Source organism: Kryptolebias marmoratus, linkage group LG1 (assembly GCF_001649575.2).
Source record: "Kryptolebias marmoratus isolate JLee-2015 linkage group LG1, ASM164957v2, whole genome shotgun sequence".
Lineage (NCBI taxonomy): Eukaryota > Metazoa > Chordata > Actinopteri > Cyprinodontiformes > Rivulidae > Kryptolebias > Kryptolebias marmoratus.
In genome coordinates this window covers 9445818-9465824 of record NC_051430.1, presented here as the reverse complement: position 1 = coordinate 9465824, position 20007 = coordinate 9445818, and the positions used below count along the sequence as shown (strand labels likewise).

The 20007-nt window shown below is 39.6% G+C and overlaps 1 protein-coding gene across 13 annotated transcripts in view; it reads left to right on the top strand.

Moving 5' to 3' along the window:
- Window positions 1–20007, top strand: part of arvcfb (ARVCF delta catenin family member b) — a 233709-nt gene that overhangs the window by 158972 nt on the left and 54730 nt on the right. For all 13 annotated transcript variants that reach the window (XM_017414607.3, XM_017414609.3, XM_017414605.3 and 10 more), the window contains 3 exons: window positions 2687–3327; window positions 8856–9361; window positions 19405–19588. In XM_017414607.3, the coding sequence (XP_017270096.1) occupies window positions 2687–3327; window positions 8856–9361; window positions 19405–19588 (1331 nt within the window). The remainder of the gene's footprint in view (window positions 1–2686; window positions 3328–8855; window positions 9362–19404; window positions 19589–20007) is intronic.

The following is a 20007-nucleotide window of genomic DNA, read 5'->3' as shown; positions in this document are numbered from 1 at the left end:
AATAATGGTGTGTTTAATGACATTATGGAACTATTAAAGTTTGATATTATATGCTCACTTTAAAGCCAGTATTTTATTTGACTGCAGCTGTTTGAAGATTAGCTGGTCATTCAAAAGAGTGAGAAAATTATAAGAATGTAAACAGTTCAACAGGTGAGGTCTCACCGCAACTGATGGTGTTTGCAACTAGTGAGCCAAGCAGCTGCGTTTTGCTCTGCGGGTTTTTGAAAGGCTATTTTTCTGTGCACGACTTGAAGAATTGTATTCTAGGCTGTTCACATTATTTCATTGCCCACATCGTAGCCGCCTTTGTACTCACTTCGGCAGCTGCCCTCAACATTATAAATAAACCTACTGGAGTACACATTTGAAATGAAAATACTGTAGGCAGATTTGGACCATCTTCTTAATTATAATTTACCATCAGCGCGGTTAGACCTCGGCAACTGGGGCTGCAGCCCTGGATGCTTTCTGAATAACCCCAAGATGGAAGAAATTACAGAAACATAATTCTTCTCAAATCAGCTATTAAGCTCGTGAAAACGATTATGTTGGCATAGAAACACAAGCAATCTAGGTGGTGCTTTCTCTGCAAGCAGCATCTACTTCAGTACACCTGCGCTGAGAATCCGTGGTACCCTTGCATATGTTTCGAGACATTTTAGAGATGCCCTAATGAGTACTGTTGATAATTTGTTGCCAATTTGTCACAAGTGAGATACTAGCTTATGGTTTTCTCCTAGACCTTTTAGTTTTAGATGGCTGTTTTATTTCTACAATGTTACACTGAATATAGAGTCAGTACTTTAAAATAATAAAAAATACACTAATTTTACTAAGTGTCTTCTCTTTATGAAAAAATAAAAATTCATGCTGGACTTTGAGTTATTAAAAGCTTTTCGTAATTTGCATTTGTATTGAAATAACAGAAGGAGTTACATGTTAGTTTTTAAACATGTTTTTAAAAACAGTGCAAAGAAAGCAGAGTCTGGTGAATACACCGTTTGATTGATGTTTCTCTGTTAACATATGCAGCTTCAATGACTTGAATTGATACTATGTACAAAAATATTAACATATCCCTAAAATAAGGTATTGGTATATAGTTTAACATTTGGTATGCCAGTGTATTACCTCATACACAGCATGGTATGCAGTTCTGATTCGTTTAGAAGCCACAATGACAGCAAAACAGCTTCTATGGTTGACCATTGTGATTCATGTAGATAGAAATGAGCTTGTTATCCAAAACGCCTACATATCTTTCAGCTGATGGGAATCAATCAAATGAGTTGTTAACTTTATATGTGCATAGTCAAGGCAGGGTGGCATTGAAAACAAACTACTCAGTAATTACTTAGAAGATGGAAATGAACCTTGATGTTCCTGAAATGGGCTTTGTTATGTAGCTCAGTCAGGGTGTAATCAAGAAATGAGGCCAGAGCAAATTTCTATTTGTTTCAGCCGAGTTAATGAGGATACTGTGTTAAACAACCGATATCTTTTTTGTTTTTTTGTCTTGGCACTTGGTGCCCTCCTGTGAGGCAGAGGTTAATTCTTCCTTGTGCTTTCTGATATTGTTTCATGCCTTAACTCGCTGCTGATTAAAAGAGAAATTATACTATTGACTGGTGAGTTTGAAGAGAGCACCTTACATTATTAGAGCTGGTGTTAAAAAATTGAACCCATCACATTCCGAATGGGGCAAAGAGCATTTTGCTATCTCTTTTTTTTGTAAATCAGAGTGATGGTCAGATCTTGTCAAGCGAGAATGAACCATTCTGCATCACTTTTTCAGGCAGGACATTAGATCTGCACACCTGCAGATGATGATTAATTTTCATCAACCTCGTTAATTTTAAGAGGAGTTTATAGCTGCAGACAAAATAGCCAATTATTGGCCACAGCAGAATTCACTGGGCAGCAAATTGGTTTCTATATGGGCGGGGAGCCCAGAGAGATAGTTGGGTTGTCATGCACGATTCTCCTGCCACAGAGACAGCAGAGGAAGTAGAGATGTTTAGCAAAAGAAAGAAGTGAGCATAAGAAACGGATACATTCTGGTCTGGTTGTTGCAGACCCAAGAGTATGGAGTGGGATGTTACCTTGCTCCCTTTGGGGCCACTCAAAGGGAATTCAAGGTCCAGTGGAGCAGCAGTCACACTTCAAAATGTCTCTGTTACCACACAAACCAGAGCAGGCAGCTGTTTCCACACTAAATGTGTGCAGGCAACATTATAGATTTACATGTTGTGTTTTTGGAGGGCTTTGCAGTGTCTTCCTGTATATTACAAAACTTGTCTTGTTCCAGTGAATAGTTTCAGACATCTCTTATTGATGACACTGACTTTAAAATAGATATATTTGTTTGCATCACTGGAGTTTCATTTTTTATTTTTCGAGCTGTTTGTTTTGTTCAAAGAACTTTGACTGGTCGAAACGTTTGTCTCAGCAAAGTAAAGCGTTAAAAACAAACACCTGCACTCCTTCAGAGTAGAAGACCCCATAATAATAAACATTACTTTAAACATTATAATGAATTGTAGTACTCTCAGAGGTTGAAAATCTGAATGTGTTTGAACATGAACACATTTGTTTTCTTTACATTGAGATTGAAACACATTTGTTAATTTGAACCTTATGATACAGCCAAAGGTGTGACAGGTGTATCCTATCTGTTCTACAGGTGACTAAGATGGTGAAGACTGTAACCACTCGGACGGTGCGTCAGGTCCCTCTTGGCCCAGATGGATTGCCCCTGCCTGAGGGGACGTCCCCGCTGGGTAGCTACACCGATTCTATCGACAGACGTTACATGAAGAATGGAAGTGACCGCTTCATAACACCTCAAGCAACCTCCACTCTGACGCGCTCCTATAACAACTCCTACAACGACTCATACGGCGAGACACCAGAGAGCCAGTACATTCGCCACTACGGCCTGCATGATGGATACGCTGATTTGACGGACAACTATGGCAGCCTGTCACGTGGGGTTAATTTCCGGCCACCGCGCTATCCCTACATGCCCAACAGTTACCGGCCAGAGAACAGCTACACACTGCCTATTCGTAAGGATGACTATGGCCATGTGGCACAGCCTCAGGTGCCAATGGGAAGCAGCACTGTGGATCTAAACCGCTCACAACCAGAGCGCTTCCAGCCAGAGCCTTATGGCTTGGAGGACGATCGCCGTAGTCTGGGCCCTGAAGATGAAGAGCCGTACGAGCTGGAACCTGACTACTCCACTGCCAACCGCCGCACCCTGCCAGGGCCGAACAGGGGTCGCACTCACAGGGAACCTCTTCGTGATATGCACCGAGTCAGGTGAGAATAAACACACACACAAAAAAACTAAAAGAGTAAAAGTTCAAGCTTTGACAAGAACAAATGGTTTCCTGCTCTGCAACAAAATGAAAATCTTGCACAGATTAATCTACTTTAAAGTTTTTTTTATGCATCAGTACCTGGTTTTAGTGTCGAAAAATCTGAGATATTCATCTTAGTTTGAATTGTATAGTTTATCAAAGCCAGTAGGAAAGGTTTTCAGGTGTTCAAGTTCACACAGTGAACAACTTTTTTTTCATCTGACATTAAACTCTTATTTATATGTGAGCGCAGACTTTCCTTGAGAGGATATTAAACGGGCTAACACAAAGAATACCTGTCTTGTTCTCGCCATAAAGCCACACTGCAATAAACAGATGTCTCTTCTTCTTGAACAACATGCTTGAGAAAGAAGGCGTAGAATGAAACAAGGGTTTGATTGCCATTTTCCTTGAAATGGACAGTGAACATGTGTTTGTGTCAGAGTTAAAGAGACAGGAATGACTGGAGACGTGACAAGGGAGATAAAGGATGGAGGATGAGTGGGAGAGGATGGCAGGTTTTTGTAAGTTATCTCTTAAAAGCTTTTTCTTCCCCAAACAAACTTTGATAAGTGTATAACTCTTCACTCCAATGGACAGAAGAAATGTCTGTTTGCCACCAACAATAGGTTCAAAAGAGGGACCCTGTGTAAGAAAAAAAATGTCCACCATCAAGTAATTTGAAGAGAGGGATAGAAGTTGTGAGTAAAATACTTCTTTTCGATCACTGATCTGAAGCGGCTTCAAGCTTTCTGCACTTTTCCACTAATCTGAAAATAAAACATTTGAGACCAAGCCAGTCTTAAAGAAACAGGAAAGAGTGAGACGGATGCCAGTGTGTGTCTATGTGGGGTGTTTTTTTTTTCCTTCTTTTTGGTCATGACCAAGGATGGAGGAACATTATTGTTTCCGGTTTTTTAATTAAGCGTGTGTAGACATGCTTGTGAATTTGCAATTCGCTGGATAGAAAAGCTCCTGCACTGATACACAAAAGGTTCAAAAGTGAACATTCCTCTCTGTCTTGGCATAGGTTTGACTTTGCTCTGACACTCACACGTATACACACACGCTCAATAAAATCCCCATCTTCAGGAAACAAGTCACTCCTCTTGCTGTGACAGGCAATTTGTAGCCTGCCTTACATGTGTCACAACACAGCCCTAACAGCCATATACATACATACTGAGACACATTCACTGGCAGCCACCCACATACAGTAAATGTCCAGACGCCAACAAATCTGGCTAATTGTAGAAAGAAATAATTACAAATTTGTGTTTTGAGTTTTTAAAATTTCTCCTACATTCACATCAGCTTAGTTCAAAAACTCTAACGTACCGTACTATATGCATTTTATTTCATTCAAATAAAAGTGACACTCAGTTCTTCTGAAGTACACAGGCTCTCCTAAGCACCCAGGCTGTAATTAGTATTCTTCCAAGAAGGGACCAGCGTCTCCAAAGTGCTGTAATGAATCTTAGATTTAAAGCGCTCTAATTACAGCTTATCATCTCATGCAAGCCTTCAATTATGCACAGACAAAAATGAAGATATTTAGCACTAAAATGGCTTTCTGCATTGGCGCCATGCACTCATTTTGTCACCACAGTGGAGTCCATTGTGTGTGTGGGAATGATGATTTGCTGTTGATGTTCCCCGTTTGTGCTTCACTTTTAGACTTCAGAGTTAACTATAAATATTGCAGAAAAGGTTAAAAAAAAAAACAACTGGACTTCTATTCTGTAGCTGAAGACGTTTTGCTTTTCATCCGAAGAGCTTTATCAGTTCAAAAGCAGAGAATGTGGAGTTCAGTCTTTTAAAGCTAAGACGTTGCGTAACATAGATTCACATGCCGATTACACCCACCCCCCTTGCAATAGAGGCTCATTAGGGTGTCTGTTTGCTTGGCTCACAAATGGGCCACTCTGGTCACCGAATGAAGGTGTTGATTAGAGTGAAAATGACTGGGTATCACACTTAATGCTCCATTGTAGGGTTTTGAAAGTGAAATCTGAGACCTTCTCTGTTGAAAGTTGGTTTATCTTGACATAAATTGCTTCCTTCACCCCCACTCAAAACCCCTGATGAGTTTGAGTTACATCAACACCCCAAACAACCATTAATGATGTGAAGATTGTGTTAGAAGCATAAAAAATGAAATCAATTAGAAAAAATTCTTATTTTGACAGCTATTATGGCTTTAGGTTTGCCAATAGGCTTCAAGTGAAAGCTTATGAATAACTCTATATTTGATTTCCTCTGATATGTTTGAGTTTTATCACAAGCATTTTCTAAACTGCCGATGAATGTCATTTTCCTTGTGTACATAAGAGCTGCAAACATCTTCTGAGCATGTAATCCCTTTTAGTTTTTCCTCTTCGATGGGTGAAGAAGTACAGCTCTGACTAACAGATGATAAAAGTAATCGACAAAAGATGAAGAAGAGGAAGAACGGCGAGGATGTGAGAAACTTAATAGACGACTGCTGAAGCGCAGACATGCATACATTTCATATCCAAACACAAAACAAGTGCAGCCGGGCATCCCTAAATGAACGCACAGATACACTCTGATAGCCCAGACATTAAGCAGCTCGATTAACATGAGGAGAGTGATCTGCTGTAATCACACACAGAGTATTGCGTCTGGCGGCGGAGAGGCTTTTCACACACCGTGAATACATCCATCGCTGTCCACACCATGCTGCCAATTTAAATGCAAATCCTGACATTCCCATCATTCAGCCTCGTGACGCCTGCTTTACCAAAAAGCCCCGCCGCATCAGCCCCGATCTAAATGAGCCACAATCTACACAACTGTACATATTATCTCTGTGCTAAACCGTCTGTGTGCCAAAGTGTTTGGTAAACATGGTCTGAAGCACGATGCCAGAGAGAAATGGAGAACACAATTTGTGGTTTATGTATGTTGGTTTGAGAGATGATTATGATTCTGAAATGGTGAATGTTTTCTGTTTTTTTCTTCAGATATGTTATTTTTGCCTCCACATCCATTGACATGTTCTATACTCTACTGCAAAGAAAATCTGGATATTGGCCTCCAAATGTGGGAGCGTGTTTAGATCTTGTAGTATCTGCAAGGAAGCTTTCATTAACCACCATCACATGTACACACGCATGCAAGTTTTGCTTGTTTTCCATGCATTCTGTGATGCAGCTCAGTGTTTTTAACCAAACCTCAAAGCAGCCGTCGTTCTCCAGATGATGGGCTGTAATCAGATTCCTAATTTGTCCCTCCTTTTACACCGTGGTTTCAAGCTGCCTGTGAAGTTCTGTGGCTCGCCCACTTGTTCCACAGCGCTGTAAAATAAATAAGCAAACAAATAAAGTTTAGAGAGTGGCAGTACAGTGCATCAGCTCCATTTCAGATTAGATTAATTTGTTCAGTCAAAACCTATTTTTGTTACAGCCCAGTGACTCTTTTAACTTGAAGCATTCAAATAAAGGCTCTACAGCCTCTGTGGCTCACTCAGTGGCTTCTTCCTTCCATCCATCAGAAAGAAAGGGTTTAATATTTTGACACATTGTTCAGGTAGGAGTTTACCTCTGTTCATCTTTTATTGATTTCTCTGGCAGAAAAATGCACCAAGTAAAGTAAATGTCATAAAAGCCAATGTGTTTTTGTGAAGCGTATATCAGAGCTGAAGGGAGACAGCATGCAGACCCCTCCCCCCACCTTCAAACCTCCTCAGGATACCCAGGAAAGAAGTGTACAAACACATAACTCACAGAAATTTATATATGGAATTTCTTGCCAACAACCAACTTTGAACACCGCTTTAATGAACCACCAACCACTGTACAACTGATTTATGTCATGAGGGTAAACAAGTGTCAAACTGCGGGGTGGGTCAGGGGATGGGAATGGTTATACATGAGTACACAACTCCTATTTAGTTCCATTCCCCATTAGAATATGCCAAACATAGTCTCATCTTTTTTATGAAGGAATTTTCAAAATTAGGGCCTAGCGTTTCCTGAAAGAATGCTATTTCCCTGCTTCCTTTCATGCCGGAGTTTTTAATCGAAGATCATGTTATGTTGAGAAAATATGGAGTTTTAGCCTTTTTGGTCAAACCTTGAAAATAATGTGATGCACAGTCTTGTGCAATACCACAAGATTGAGCATCTCTTAGCTGTCAGAGCATATGTTGCGAATGACTCTCAGCTCCTGCTACATCAAGTTTTAGCTCAATATCTGTAAAATTGACTGAAATATCCAGTTTTGTGTTTGCCAAAGTTGCTTAGCTATGACAGCCGTCTTGAATTGCTTTGATTTTAAAAGTTACTCAGTTGTAGATTGACCTCGCATGACTGCTTTCTGGGAGTTTCATTAAAATCAGTCCAGTTGTTTATGAGCTATTTTGTTAGCACGATGAACGTGTGCACACACAGACACGGGCCAAAACATTATCGCCCGCCTTTCACCTTTCAGTAGCAGGCGATACATATTCTTGTCAGCGTGTCAGGGGTGTTAAATGTAGCTCCTCTGACTGCATCATCAGAGTGGGGACTGAAAGTGAAAAATCCTCCCTATGATGAAGAGCCTTAAGTAAAAATAAGTAACCTGCACTCTAGCAACAAATGATCTGTCACAGAAATTGAGTACCTATATTTCCGCCCATGTTCCTATAAAAAAATTTATGAGGCTGTCTGTGGCGTAAAGAAGCATACGCTACAGACCTAAAGAGGCTTCAGAAATAGCAAATCGTTGATGGAAACCCCCACCTTTGTGGAACACTTTGCCACTTAATTCTGTCCCCCAAAAAACGACTAGAGCTCAATAGTGTTTAAGGCTCCAGCACTATTAGCAGTAATGCTAATGAGGATAATGCTAGCAGAGAAATCCCAAAGTGTTGGTCATTAACATTTTAGCAACTGCACGCAAGTGTTTGGAGCAAAGGGAGCCCCCGGAGCCACTGTAGGGGCTCACAGTCCTCCCTGGGGGGATTGCATAGCTCTTTTCTCTGTTCCCTGAGGGAAGATATATCAAATCCCTTTTTCTGGGTTGCTTATAAAGAAGTACTTCACAAGTCTTTACCTCAAAGCTTTTACTTTTTTTTTGTTGTTATGCCACTTTAGCTTTGCGAGTTTTTTTTTTCTCCCTTTCTTTCTTTGTGCAGTCTTTTCCCGTCTCTCAGTCACTTTCTCTTCAACTCAGTTTGTTGAAGTTTGACGTGTTTGTTACTTCTACCTGATGGGGAATGAAAAGCAGATTGCTGCAAATCATTTCACTTCTTGCAAAGGATTGTCATCACAGTCCCCCTGACAAACCCGATAATAACAGATCCAAACCGCAGATCACCTTGTCCTCGCGTTTACCTTTTCCCTTTATTAGTCAGTGGGTCTCATCTCAATTGGTCAAAGTCTTTTTCCTGGCTGTCTAATCCTTCTCAGACAAGTCTGAGTCACCTTCCATTTACCTCTCCCATCTTAAGTGTTCTAACTGTCCTCTCCTATTTTGCAGAGGGTATCCAGATGACCCCATTGAGGCAGAGCTGATTGAGGAGCGCCACCCTTACATTCACGGCATGTATTCAGCTCCACTTGCTCAGCCCGAGAGGGGCAGCATGGCCAGTCTGGATCGAATGGGTGGCCGACGTTCGCCTTCTATTGACAGCATCCGCAAGGACCCACGCTGGCGAGACCCTGATCTCCCGGAGGTCATTGCCATGCTGGGCCATCCTATCGACCCAGTCAAGTCCAACGCTGCTGCCTACCTGCAGCACCTGTGCTACGAGAATGACAAGATTAAGAAGGACGTGCGCCAGCTGAAGGGGATCCCTGTTCTTGTGGGGCTTTTGGATCATCCCAAGTCTGAAGTGCACCGCAAGGCTTGTGGCGCTCTGCGGAACATCTCCTACGGCAAAGACAACGAGAACAAGGTGGCCATTAAGAACTGCGACGGCATCCCGGCTCTTATCCGTCTGCTGAGAAAGACCAATGACATGGAGGTTCGAGAGCTCATTACAGGTAAAATGAACATTTTCACAAAAAAATAGTAGCCAAGTTTTAAAAAATGTTCTTGTCATGTCTTAGCTGAAGCTATAGAAGACAAATGCCACTCTTTCTTAGCAGAATAATGCAGCCATCAAGTGATTATCTTACTTCAGCTTTTCTGCTGCTATATATTGTTTCACTTCATTCAGGGTCCACAAAAAAACCCAGTTGGGATCAGTAGCATTTTGGTGAAACAGATGAGAAAACCCAGCCCTTCTTGGAGCTCTACAGTTCAGATATACTTCACAGTAGAAGCATCATTCAGAGTTTAAACTAGTCATAGAAAGTTGGACGTTACATGGCTTAACTGTCTCTTTGATATCTTTGAGCGGTTTTTACACAATCGCAGTTCAGGTTTTATGATTTCTTAGAGATTTGTCAACTAACAGTTGATGTCACACTCTGGAAATGTCTGAAATTTTTCAGATCTTTTTGCAAACAAGCTGTTCTTATTTTCACAACATTTTTGGGACATATATAAATAGACATCGGAACATAGTCTTCTTTCACCCAGTATGACCATCAGTCTTCTGTCGCTCAGTGTTTGCTTGAGGCTTAATTTTCTGTTTCTGTCTGCCTCTCTTAAATTGGCTGTCGGGGAGTGAGAGACACAGGTGTGTGGTTACCATAGTGACCACAATGAGCCACTTACAGTGGCTTTATGCTTTTTTTTTTAAATGCAGTTTATACATCAGACTGTGGTCACTTGTTTCTCAGTTTAAATTATTACAAAACTTGTTGGATTTTTTGGCAGTAGCTCCATTGGCACCCTTTAAAATTTCTTCAAAAATCTTCTATTTTTATTTATTTTTTTAACCATTCCACTCAGTTTAAGTTATACACAAACTGTTGGCAGTCTTGTCCACTAATTGTGTGATTCTCTTCCTGTTTCCTAATTACGCTTAGCTTTCTTCCTCATGGCACATTTCTGCTTTGAAGCCTTAAGTTGATATGAAAGCACCTTAGTATGCCAGTCCTTCCCAATCACCAGTTGCTTGCTTTCCATCGCATACATATATATTCTGTCCAGTTGTCTGCCGTAACCGCATGCTCTGCATAGCAATGCGGTGCTGTGAGTCATGCTACATCAAGAAGCGGAGTATCTTTTTCACTCATTACTATTCATCAGTATTGACGTCTATATATCAACTTGGACCTCTTACATTCTGTGATAAGTTTGTGTCCTACGCATACCTGATTATTTGCACTGAACTGGGTGAATCCCATTATGCTGGCAAGAGGAGATAACTATGCATTCAAAGCTGCAATTAGTCATTCTTTTAATTATAGGGAAGATACATTTCAGTAAATTATCTTCATACGTGTTGAGAAAGCTATACGTTATTAAGCAAATTCTCACTCTTCAAGGCTTTTTTGCTCATAAAGATGTTACAAAGGTTACAGCTGAGATGTGCTTTTGAACAAATAAGGTGATATTTAATTACTTTATCCTCTGTCCTCAGTACAGTACTATAAGCAGGAAAGTGAGAGCATTCTATTTAGGAATGTAGAAAGCCTATAAATATTGATTTTTGTTGAAAAAGACTTTTATCTGCACCGGGTAATGGAGTATGTTTTAATTCTTTTAGGAGAAGCAATTGATTCAGATCCTCAGATAGGATGTCTTCTCCTTGTTCTGGTAAAAGTCAGCTGGGGAATATATATATGTGTGTGTGTGTGTTTGTGCTCAGTTTATCCAAACTGATTTTACTTGACACACTCGCGCTCTTTGGCGTCTGAGAGGGGACATTTGTTTTCAGAGCACTCGTGTGAAAAATGAGACACTTTAAAGTGAGATACCTCAGCCTTGTGAAGTAGCTGCAAAGTGAGAATACGGCATGCGCGCCGCAAGGAAAAAGGGGGGAATACGCTTTAGTTGTTTTTACAGTTTATAGGAGGAAAATTGATGCCAGACAAATTTCAGGGACTGACAACTGTGTGAACTGTATAATTTCGATATCTATGGAGCTGACGCCTTAAAAGACGAAGACCAGCATGCCATACAGGCTATTATTTACAATGATTAAGTCTGTTCAAACCCCCGTGCTTGTTGGGCTGTTGTGTTCATGCATGCGTAAAAGTGTATGTGTGTGTTTCCTTTGCTGTGACAGAGACGTTGCAGTGAACGATGACGGTGCCGCAGCAGAAATGATTGCCTTTACAGCACCGTGTTGCTCCCTATTGTAGCTAAAAATAACCCTGCAGCACAAGACAAGAGGGAGAGAGAATGGAAGGAGGCTTTTCTCCCCTCTCTCCCTCATTATTCAACCCGCCCACGTTCAGCCTCTCTTTTTTTCTCCCCCCCCCCTCCACTCCTTCATTCATTATCTTCATTCTCAGAGATTTTTCTCTATCTTGCTGTTTTGCTCCCTGTCCTGCTTTAGGTGGTCACTGCTCTGGGGTCGGTGGAAACAGGCTCTTCGTCGTGCAAGCTCAGCTTTCAACCTCAGCCACGGGGGCTGGAACTGGCTGTGTTTTTCTACAATTAAATATAATTCAGGGGGTTTAAATACGGGCTCCATTTTTAATTTTTTATTTTTAGTCCATGTGTTTAAAAGTTTTCTGCTGGACTTTTTGCTGTCCCTGCAAAACCACAGAGAGCTCAATTTTCTACAAGAGGAAATGGGTGACGTGGAAGGAACCTAGTGGTTTTGTTTTTCCAACACACAAGACAAATCTTTTATATTTTTAGAAATTTGTACTGTTCGGAGTAATTCTATTTTCCTCTTTCCGTAGACTCTGGGCTGTTTGTTCTCTTTGGCAAACTGTAGAAATGTAGATTGGCAACCAAATATGGGGAGATTTCTTATAGATCATTTCGTTCGTCTTTTAAAGGTGTTCAAAACCTTTCCTTGAAGTGTTCACAGTTTAGACAACAGTGGCATTACTAAGAAAAACAGACCATATACCTGCTAAAGCCAAACACTGGTGAGATTGTTGAAAAACAATTGTTTGTATCCTAAAACCAGCCGTCAGTTTTACCGAAATCCAGTTCCAGTATCTTAAATCTTATTTAATATATACTGTGACTTCAGCATTGATGTCTTTATTATAACAAGTGATAAAGTTCATAAGGTCCTGAAACAGGCCGAAGGTTTTCGCATATTGGTTTCTTTTGTTTTGCTTATTTTTATATTAATCTCCATCCACTAATTTGGAGCTCTTTATTTTGAGATTTTATATGGAACATGACTCAGACAGGTCAGGTAATGTGGCGCTGGTTTGAGGAGTAATTTAAAGCCCTTTTTGGTCATTTTAGCAGTAAACAGACAGAAATGGCCTGTTTTATAGAACCTGTCTGCACATAGGTGTGACTTACACTCATGTTAATGATCCCTACAGTGAGGTAGAAGACACTCTTGTTATTTTCTAGGCGGACATTAAAGCTGAGGTCCTCCACCATAATCTATGACAGTGGGTCTTCAAACTGTTCAGGTTTTGACCCACAAAATAAGATTAGCAGAGACTTGTGACATCAGCTATTGCTGGTTGAAGTGTACAAGCATTGACAGTAAACCAAAAACAAGAATACAATGACAGGTGGTTTAATCAGCTCATGACTGCTGTTTTTTATTTTATATTTTAGAACAGTTATGACAAAAAAGGGCTTTTATCAGTCCTTTTAAGTTTTTCATTGATTTCTGGAAATCAACACAAGACCTCTCACGTTGTTTCATGACCCACAGTGTGGTCCCGACCCCAGCTTTGGAAACCACTGATGTTTGAGACACACCTCCATTTTTTTTTGTCACCTTTTTTCTGCTTAATGGTCTCTCCCTCAGGGTGTACATGTAAACACACGTATAAATCTTTAGCCCCCCCCCCCTATTTTGTGTACATTTTCAATCAAGTGATTCTACTTTTTTATGCCTCCTTTTTTCTTTTCCCTTTTCATGCGTCCCGTGTTCTCTTTGCCTTTGTCTAGACTTGGCCTCCATCCTTCTTTACCACTGAGACTGGGATGGATGGCAGAAGGGGTGAGGATGAGAATCAGAGTATGGGAACGGTAATTGGCAGAACTAAGTTAATAGCTCCGCTTGAAGAGCAACATGTCTGCCAGTGGTGCCTGGAAAATTTAATTAGCCTCAGCTGCAGCTTCAGTCTCGTTCCCAGTCCTCGTCCCGGTTCTTCCAGCTCTCCAGTCACAGAGATGGAGGATAAAGTATAAAAGATAAGAAAAAAACAGTTAAATTATAAATCAGAAGGCAGCACTCGAGTAATATCTTACCAGTTTGTCTATTTTCGACGGATTATTGCCATTTAATTAAAAAAGCACACACATACACGGTTTAAGGTTTATTCAACAGATTCTTTTTCACTTGTAACGCAGCCAAACTGTTTACGCCCTCAGAAGTTTTCTTCACACATAAACACCATTTATAATTCAGAAAGGAGTAGGGTTTTTAGATCTTGAACGCAGTTTGACTTGGTTATCAAAGTTCATTTTGAAGTCCTGGGATTTCACTTCGTGGTCACGTTGGGGTTCTTGACTTTATTAAATGATTAAAAGGAAGAAAATGGACCCATTCATGCGAGATGGAAATTTGAAGTTGACAACTTCCTTTCTGCTAGAAATAAACACACAGCAGAAACAGGTTCTAATCTAATGACCAGGTGATGAGGACGACCTTTAAAGAGGTCTTCATTTTTGTCATTTTAAGACCAAATGGATTGCAGGATACATACACAATGCATTTTTTATTTATTTTTTTATTGAAAACCAAAACCTGCCAACACACTGGTTCATACCAGGTGTTAAGTGAGAGTTTGTGATTGTGCCCGAGGCCTTTAAGACAGGACACCCCCGAGGCGCCCACGTCTGGCAGACTGACAGAGGACAGCAAATTGACTAAACCTGATCCTGAGTCAGTGGCCTGAAACAGTGGCAGGACGCGGGATGGAGCTCGTCACTTCCACAGCGCTCCGTCAGCCTAAATAACCCTCTGTCAGTGGGCTGTATGGCTGTCGGACCTGATGGATCACAGCCACAGCACAGACATCTCTTTTCCTCCCCTCTGGCTTATGTGATCAGTGTATAGGTGACTGATTCCACTGACCTGAGCAGTTATTTCAGCTGGAACACTGCAGGTGACAGTAGCCCAGTACAGAAAAAAATGGGCAAGACAATATTGTATGTTGCTGTATATTACATTGTTTTGTGTCTGGGTTCCTACGCAATCTTAAAAAATATAGAAATGTGTCGATTTTTTTCCCCACAAATCTATATAAAAGGAGGATATAGCCTGATGTCTTTTTTTTGGTTCATCCACCACATTAGGTTTGGGGTATTAACCATTAGTATTTTGGTTTCTATAACTGAAAACCCATAGATGTGTGCTCGGCTCTACATGCTTCATAAATGGGAATTCCTCAGGGTGTAAAATTGGTTGACCTCTAATGACGAGATTTACATCTCCTTTAAATGCTGACGTGTTTTTGGACAGGACAGTAAAGCCTAAATTACTTTGTTGTTTTATGTTATTTGGCGGTATAACTGCAGATCATTAGCCTGTTACATTCCGTATACTTATATACTATATGCCTCAAGTGTACAATTTTTTATTTTTGTTTTCCATTTTCTTGTAAATGGGGAAAACGATTTTTCTAGATCAACATTATTTTGTCCTGATGATCACTTAAACCATGGTTTGGGATTAACAATTATTTAGAAAGCCTTTTTTTCTAAAGTGTTGTTTCCTGCTGTCCAATTTTTCACACAAGCTATAGAGCATACAGATAATAAAACTACACCACCGTACAAACAATTATAGTACTTTTACAGATATTTTGATGACAAAAATTGCCTGAATAATAACAGAAAAGTTTGAAAATTTGATTTGGGAATGGTATGAAATTTCTAAGTTGTAATTTTTATTTCTGTAGCATAGATCAAAAACAAACAGTCATCTCTTTTAGGCTTAAAACAAGTTTGTATCCATGTAGGATGTGAGTTGTTGAATATATTTCATAATATTGAAAATGTGATACCTAGAAGGCTGCTTGTGCACATTTTATCCCATGACTGAGTGTATCATTTTGACAAATGACAAAGATGTATTTTGTGGATTAATGATGTGCTGCTTTGTATGTAAAGGTTCATAAATAAGCACAAAATATTTACTGCGAAGGTCATATTGGTGTTACTTAAGCTCACATTTATCCTTCTATTTTGACTGCACATTGTCCCAAACTGATTCTAATGAAACAATGGGATCAAGCTGTCAGCCCGTGAATGTTATTCCATCTGTCATAATAGCAGATCACATACATTCATTAGATTCATGCCAGGATGAGGATACTTGCTCTCGAGCATTGTCGAGGAAGAAGTGACAAAACCTAACCTGTAAAAGAAAACAACAACAACTGAGAGAGGCACAACAATGCTTCCCAGAGGAAACGCAGGTTAAACTAGAGATGAAATTGATTTGAAGGACCAATGTGACAGCTCTGTGGTGCAGCATTAGCACCGTCTCCCAACAGCAGGCGGATTTATAGGTACTGGAGCTTTCTGTAGGTCTGAGTGTGTGTGAGCATTGTTTTCTGTCTCTGCTAACTTTACAGTGGATTGGTAACTTGGTAACATCTTACATGTAAGGATTACATCCTATGTGCTCACATTTATTTATACGAGCCTCATGATTATCTCTCCAACAGCCATTTATTTACATAACAACAACAAAACTGATATTTGTTGGGGTTTTTTTTCAAATATGGGCTCTGTATAGAGTAGATGTGTGGAGCGATCCTGACAGGTATGGGTGTTATCAGATTTATTTATTTGTTGTTTTTCTTTTTCTTTTACTGAGTAATGTGTTGCATTATTGACTTGCTGCATCAAACTGGCAGTGTAGGATTGTTTTGAATTAGCAGTAACAGAGACAAGTGTATGTTTTATTTATTTACTAATCCACAATGGCAAACAGATTAGTTCAATCCAAAATAGAAGTTGAGCATTAAAAGCAAGCTGACTGGATTTGTATACCTGAGTGTATTGCACACAGCAGTGTGTGTGTGCCGTTTTTGCATCATAACTGTGTTCAGCAGGTCCAGTGTGTCAGTGCATTGAGGGCCACACAGTTTATACGTTTGGAGGGTTTAACTCAAAAATAAAATGTAACGTAAAGCTGTCTGGGTCTGTTGAGTAGTGATAGATGCTGTTTGTGACTGCAGCAAAATAACAAGGCACAATGATTAATTAGGATATAAACAAGGCTCCTTGTAAATCTCAGTCATGATGGTTTGTTGGAATTAACTGTCTGCAAATACCTACCAGATAAACAAACTACCGCACATTATTATTCTAGCAAAACTTGTCAGTTTCACTTATTGTGATAACATGAGATAAACACAAATTTTCTGTTGTTTTGTTTGAAAATTAGTCAAATTCTGGAGAGAGAATGTCAAGTCAAAGTCCACAACAAGCTAATACGCAGATAGAATGAAGTCCTTAAGTCAAATGCATTTAAACCCGCAATTATAAATAATCTCTGTTATGTTTTTATATTTTCTTCTTCGATGAAAAGCAGGCAGGAGTATAAGGAGAGAGATGAAATACAGCCGTCATGTTGCTTCACATTAAAATTGATCAAAATATTTGTAACCATCTCTGCAATAAATGTGACTCAGGCAAATCTGAATTATGTTCATGTCTGAATGGATATAGCTTCAGTGACTGCATGTAATTGTGATTTCAGAGAAAGTATCAAACCTGCTAACTTCCTGTTTGTTGCTCAGCTGACTGAGACATAAGCTGCGTGTTATTTACAGACATGTCAATAATTCTGATGGAGTTTATTCAGGTAGAGCTTTGAAGCACATGCATGTGTTCAAATATACCATTAAAATGAACTAGTAGAGGTATGACATTTACTATAAAAAAAGCACACGATATTTATCAGTGCAATTACTTGATCCTGGTAATATTAGACCTAGGAGACAATTTCCTCCTAAAGATGAACTGTCAAATGAAGTTGTGTTTATTTGTCCTTAGAAGTAGTTTCTCAACACGCACCAGCATTTAACTGTGTGTTCTTATTTATCACCTGACAGGATCTGCAATGAATATTTAAGAAAAAGATCAATTAGAGAGACGATAATGGTAATTGTAGTTGCTTCCCAGTCAGACAGTTTGTCGTTTGTGGCACACAGGATGCCTAATCAGTGATGACAACATCATATGAAACTGTTTAATTTTTTTGGGCATTCCATTCATTTCTTTGTGGAAATGTGTCTTTTAGATATGTGATGAAGTTGGATTACAGTGGAATGAATGAAATCAAAATCTAAAATGTCACCCAAACACAATGTGTTGATTATTTCAATGAATGTATTGGTTTCATTCGTTCCTTCATTTACTGAATTTCTTGGCAAAGAAAGCCTGCAGACACAACCACACTGGAAAGTCTGGAGCTATTTTTAGACCTTTACATTATTTATTTATTTCCCCCCCCTTCCCCTGTGCGCGTGAGTAAGATGTCTCGGAGGAAATTTTGACCGTCTGGAAAAACGTCCCGAACTGTTCTAAAGAACAGGGCCAGGAAGTGTTTCAGCTCTCTGTTTTTACAGAGCAGGAGGGAATGTGGCTTCACAACTGTAGCAGTGCGTTTAGAACGGCAAATCGCGTGTGTATTTGAGCGTGTCAGCATATTCAAGAGGGAATGAAAGTGTGTTTAATCTTAAAGCCCCCAGATGGTATTACTTTGGAACTTTGAAGTGAGGTGGGCGCCTTTTTTTTCCCCCCTAAAAATGATGGAATGTAGGTTGGTTATTGTGATCGAGCTGATTTTAAATGATTCGCCAGCATCAAAAATAGCCAGTGAGCACAAAGGAATAACACATCTTTTTATCTTACAATGTAAATTGGATTGGAAAAGTTTAATCTTCAAATTTTTTACCTGAAAATAGATGCAAATATTAAATAATAGATGCTATCTATACATATAATGCGAGTCGTTAGCTTAAAATACATTTATAATTTTCAGATAAAAGATAGAAAATAAAAGGCGTTTGAGTTGCAGCTCATAGGTTAGATCTCTGAATTCGTAGAAAGATAAATTCTTCAGTTTCACAGCCGCTTCAGCTCACTACAAGGAAAAAGAACATTTTTGTTTTGTTTGCTTTTTTTCTCCTCTCAAACCGGAGGTTCCCTCGCGCCACAGCTTTCATGTGTCTAACTTAGAGCCCAGTGGGTGTAAAACAACTAAACAGAGCTTTTTAGTTTTGTAGATGCCTGAATGTGCTTCCAAATATTCCACTTTTTTTTATTTTTTACTTTGTTTTTGTGGCTGTTCTGTGAAAATTCCCAGTACACATACTGTTTTATTTTGTTTTGCTTTTTGGCCTACAGTTACTTTAGTGCAGGACTATTTTACTAAGCTGGTTGTGTGGAAAGTCTCTCTGTGTCCAGTGCTACCTATTGTTAATGATTTGTACAGTATTCATAGCTCATATATAGTTACTACAAGACTTGTATGCTTTAAAACCAATTGCACAATAATAGAATTGGGTGCAATTCATGGGAACGGTTCAAAATATTGTGGGAACATAATTGGAATTTTGCAGTCAAATGAGTGCCATAAACTCTACGTTAACTACAACATTGTAGTTGTCAGGGGCTGTGTTGTTCTTCATCAGTTATTTCTTTAAAATGTGGTTAAATGTCAAACTAAATGTGCTTTTCATTTCACTTGTGAAGCCTGCGCAACTTGCTTCTTTGTTTGTATGCTACACAAGTTTCACTAAATTGCATCATTTTTATTTTCTGCAGCCATTTCTTCCCACCCCACTGCTTTGCTGTCCATTTTGCCTCATCTTTCATCACATTCTTCACTTTATTATTTTGCCATTTAAAATTTATGCCCTCACTGCACCTCTTCTCAAAGCTGACATTAATCCTCTGCATCTTTTAGATATATATTTTTTTTCTCTGTTTATTAAGAGAACTGCTTCCTCCCAGCCCTTATCTGAATCTTCTAAGTTTGAATGTTCATTTTCTTCCTTTTGGTGTTCTCCACCAGGAACCTTGTGGAATCTGTCATCTTATGAGTCCCTGAAGATGGTGATCATCAACCACGGCCTGCAGACCATGACCAACGAGGTCATTATCCCCCACTCGGGCTGGGAGCATGAACCGAATGAAGACTCGAAGCCACGCGACGCAGAGTGGACCACAGTCTTCAAAAACACTTCGGGCTGCCTCAGGTACACGGTTTCCTGCTCTGGACTGATGCAGATTCCGTAGCTTGTTAGATTACAGTTCAGTCATTAGTTCGAGCTAACTTCCTGAATTAAGTCATGGGTTCTTAAGAGCTGAATTAGAAGCAAGAAAAGCATCAAAATTAATACAAACTCATGTAAAAATTCTAAATATGAAGGCTTTCTTTGTGCATTTGTTAATTTGTCGACATTTAAAAAGCAACTTCCCCCCTCAGAATGACTAAACTGACTGGTCAGTTGTATAACAGGTACAGCTTACTTATTGCACACCACCATGAAAGGTGGGCGGCCATGTTGGTGTGTGTGGACCCCTGATTGGATTTTAAAGAAATGCTTAGAAAGTAATCATTGGATGTACACAGGGGTGGAAATTAAAAATTTTGATCACCAGCCACAGTGGCTGG